This window comes from Nuphar pumila, chromosome 13, assembly GCF_984573655.1.
Source record: "Nuphar pumila chromosome 13, dmNupPumi1.hap1.1, whole genome shotgun sequence".
Taxonomy (NCBI): domain Eukaryota; kingdom Viridiplantae; phylum Streptophyta; class Magnoliopsida; order Nymphaeales; family Nymphaeaceae; genus Nuphar; species Nuphar pumila.
In genome coordinates this window covers 66,091,627-66,094,870 of record NC_143261.1, presented here as the reverse complement: position 1 = coordinate 66,094,870, position 3,244 = coordinate 66,091,627, and the positions used below count along the sequence as shown (strand labels likewise).

At 36.8% G+C, this 3,244-nt stretch overlaps 1 protein-coding gene across 1 annotated transcript; it reads left to right on the top strand.

Annotated features, from left to right (window-relative positions):
• Positions 1 to 685: 685 nt before the first annotated feature.
• LOC149818547 (uncharacterized) lies at positions 686 to 2,238 on the top strand. The gene is made up of 2 exons (XM_089986033.1): positions 686 to 917; positions 2,045 to 2,238. The coding sequence occupies exons 1-2, from the start codon at positions 696 to 698 to the stop codon at positions 2,129 to 2,131; spliced, it is 309 nt and encodes a 102-aa protein (XP_089842159.1). The 5' UTR covers positions 686 to 695; the 3' UTR covers positions 2,132 to 2,238.
• Positions 2,239 to 3,244: the final 1,006 nt, after the last annotated feature.

Genomic DNA, 3,244 nt, shown 5'->3' with positions numbered 1-3,244 from the left:
TGTGGCAGAAGGTGGCTGCCAATCGATTTGCAGACATGCTGCACACTATGAAGACTGCAGCAAAAAAAGCATCTGGCGTAGTAGATGATCCATTACTGTGGAAGGGCCATGGTCCTATTACTATCATGAGAGATTACTGGGATGAAATGTGCGATAAGTGGGCGGGAGATGCATTTAAAAATCGCTCTGCGAAGGCTTCACAAAATCGATCGAAGATGCCCGAAGCCCATCTACACACAGGTGGATCTAAGACATTTGGGAGCCACCTAAAGAAAATGGTAACTCATCAATATATAATATTAATTTTATAAGTATTGTTGCAAACTTGTGTACTAAATCTTTTGTCATTTAACTTCGCAGAAAGCAGAAAAAGGAGGCAGTGTACCATATAAGGATGTGTTTGTAGAAACACATAAACGGAAGACCACGGGAGTCTTCGTATCAGAGAAGGCGAGAACGACAACGGTATGTATTAATTCTATTAATAATCATTGAAATATATATGCAAGTTATCATAATGTTATCATTAATTATTAATGAATACTTTAAACATTATTTTGTAGGAGGCATATGAGCAACAGATGGTAGAGCGATATGGCGAAGACGCTACTCAGCATCCATCATTTGATCCTACAGCATGGGTGACTACAGCAGGTGAACCCAAAAAAGGTCGCGTGTTCGGGTTTGGGAGTAATATGAACACTTCACCAGTTATTGGTTCTTCCAGTTACGGCTCACCGACTTCTTGCGCCGACATAAGCTCCAAGCAGCCGACTATTCTTTCCGGTGATGATGTACGCGAGATCATTAATGAATCACTGAATAACTACTTCCAATACACCGTCGCCCCCTTTCTCCGAAATGAGATCAAGGCCGCTGTTCAGGATAGGGGATCTTTGATTCCAGGTCCCTCTCAGGTATAATCACATATATAGTTTTTTTGACTGTCTTAAAGCACATCTGAGCATGGTAGAATCACATATAGAGTTTTTCTAGATGCCTTAGAACACATATGAACATGCTATAATCACATATTCAATTTTTTGACTGCCTTAGCACACATATGAGCATGATAGAATCACATATAAAGTTGCTTTGCCTGCCTTAGAGCACATATGAGCATGCTATATTCACATATTCAATTTTTTTACTGCCTTAGCACACATACGAGCATGGTCGAATCACATATATAGTTTTTTGCCTGCCTTAAAGCACATCTGAGCATGGTAGAATCACATATAGAGTTTTTTTATATGCCTTAGAACACATATGAACATGCTATAATCACATATTCAATTTTTTGACTGCCTTAGCACACATATGAGCATGATAGAATCACACATATATATATATATATATATATATATATATATATATATATATATATATATATATATAAAACTTTTTGTCTGCCTTAGAGCACATATGAGCATGATAGAATCACATATAAAGTTTTTTTGATTGCATTAGAACACATATGAGCATGCTATAATCACATATTCAGTTTTTTGACTGCCTAAGAACACATATGAGCATATTATAATCACATATTCAGTTTTTTGACTGCCTTAGCACACATATGAGCATGCTATAATAACATATAGAGTTTTTTAACTGCCTTAGAACACATATGAACATGTTATATATCATTTATGATAGAATCACATATAAAATTTTTGGCTTTGCCTGCCTTAGAGCACATATGAGCATGCTATATTCACATATTCAATTTTTTTACTGCTTTAGCACACATACGAGCATGATCGAATCACATATATAGTTTTTTGCCTGCCTTAAATCACATCTGAGCATGGTAGAATCACATATAGAGTTTTTTTAGATGCCTTAGAACACATATGAACATGCTATAATCACATATTCAATTTTTTGACTGCCTTAGCACACATATGAGCATGATAGAATCACATATAGAGTTTTTTTATTGCCTTAGATCACACATGAGCACATGATAGAATCACATATAGTGTGTAATTTATTTCATTATATTTTGTTTATCAATACTGACTGTTCTTTTCTTGTGTAGGCTGCTAGCGATAATCAGGGTAGTGGAGCTGAAGGGACAGATAAAGACAATGAACAAGAAGACGCACAAAATCTTGGCGATGATTAGAGGACTGTGTTGAAGAAGTTCTATTTTTTTTATTTTTCCTAAATGTAATTGTTGAATTGTAAATAATTAAACTTCTTAATTTTAAGGTGGAACGATTAATTATTGTAGATACTTGTTATATGAATTTTTTTGTGTGGTTTGTTTTTTATTTACAGGAAATATAAATTATACAGGAAATAGAAATTGTACAGTTCTCGGTAATTAATTTTTAAATAAAATTTTTTTGATTTTTTTTCGTGTTTGCGACGGATTAGCGACAGATGATTCCGTCGCTATTCATATTAATCTAGCGACGGCATAGCGACAGAACCATCCGTCACTATTCATATTAATCTAGCGACGGAATTAAATCCGTCGCCAAGCCGTGGTCGCCGTTTAGTACCGGCGGATTGGCGACGGAATATAGCGCTCGTTAGTCCGTCGCAATTAGCGACGGACCTGGCGACGAAATAATTCCGTCGCCAGTTAGCGTCGAAATATTCGCGACGTAAGCATACTGTCGCCTCATTGTCGCTAATCCGTCGCTAACCATGTTAGCGACGGATTAGCGACGGAATGGGGTCGTCGCTAATCTACTGCTTTGTTGTAGTGAAAGACCAAAAATCACATACCTTACCGTACTCTACTCTAGCCATCTTGGTATACTAATGGAAAGGAGTCCCCTAATTTGACTTCGCCACACCAAACATCTTTCCAAAAATAATGTTTCATCACCTCTACCAATTTTTTACCCAGACCGCCTTATTGAATGAATCCAATGACGAGATTCATCCCATACAAATCCTAAAACCACTTTTCCATCTATGATTTTTGGACAAGCTCTTATAAGATGATCCCACCAAGTCATACTTTTCCGAGAAAATAATGCTAAGAGAGCTTATTCTAGCTCCTACATATTCTCCAAAGCCACTTAGTCAAAAGGGCGGTATTGAACCTCACCAAGTGCGTTGTGGATTCTCAAACCCTCTCACATCCAAGGGTTGTGAAATCACCGACCAATTAATACACACTTTAAACTTCCCTTTTAAGGTCCCTTGCCAAATAAATTTCTGAAATAAAGTGTTGAGGCCCATCTCAACTTTTTTTGGAATTTTACAAATCTGAAGAAGGTGC

What these genes read in the sequence shown, in the direction of transcription:
- LOC149818547 (XM_089986033.1), top strand. Translation starts at nt 696, where the DNA reads ATGAACACTTCACCAGTTATTGGTTCTTCCAGTTACGGCTCACCGACT. An exon ending in TGATTCCAGGTCCCTCTCAG is followed by an intron (nt 918 to 2,044) that starts GTATAATCACAT and finishes TTTCTTGTGTAG; the next exon opens with GCTGCTAGCGATAATCAGGG.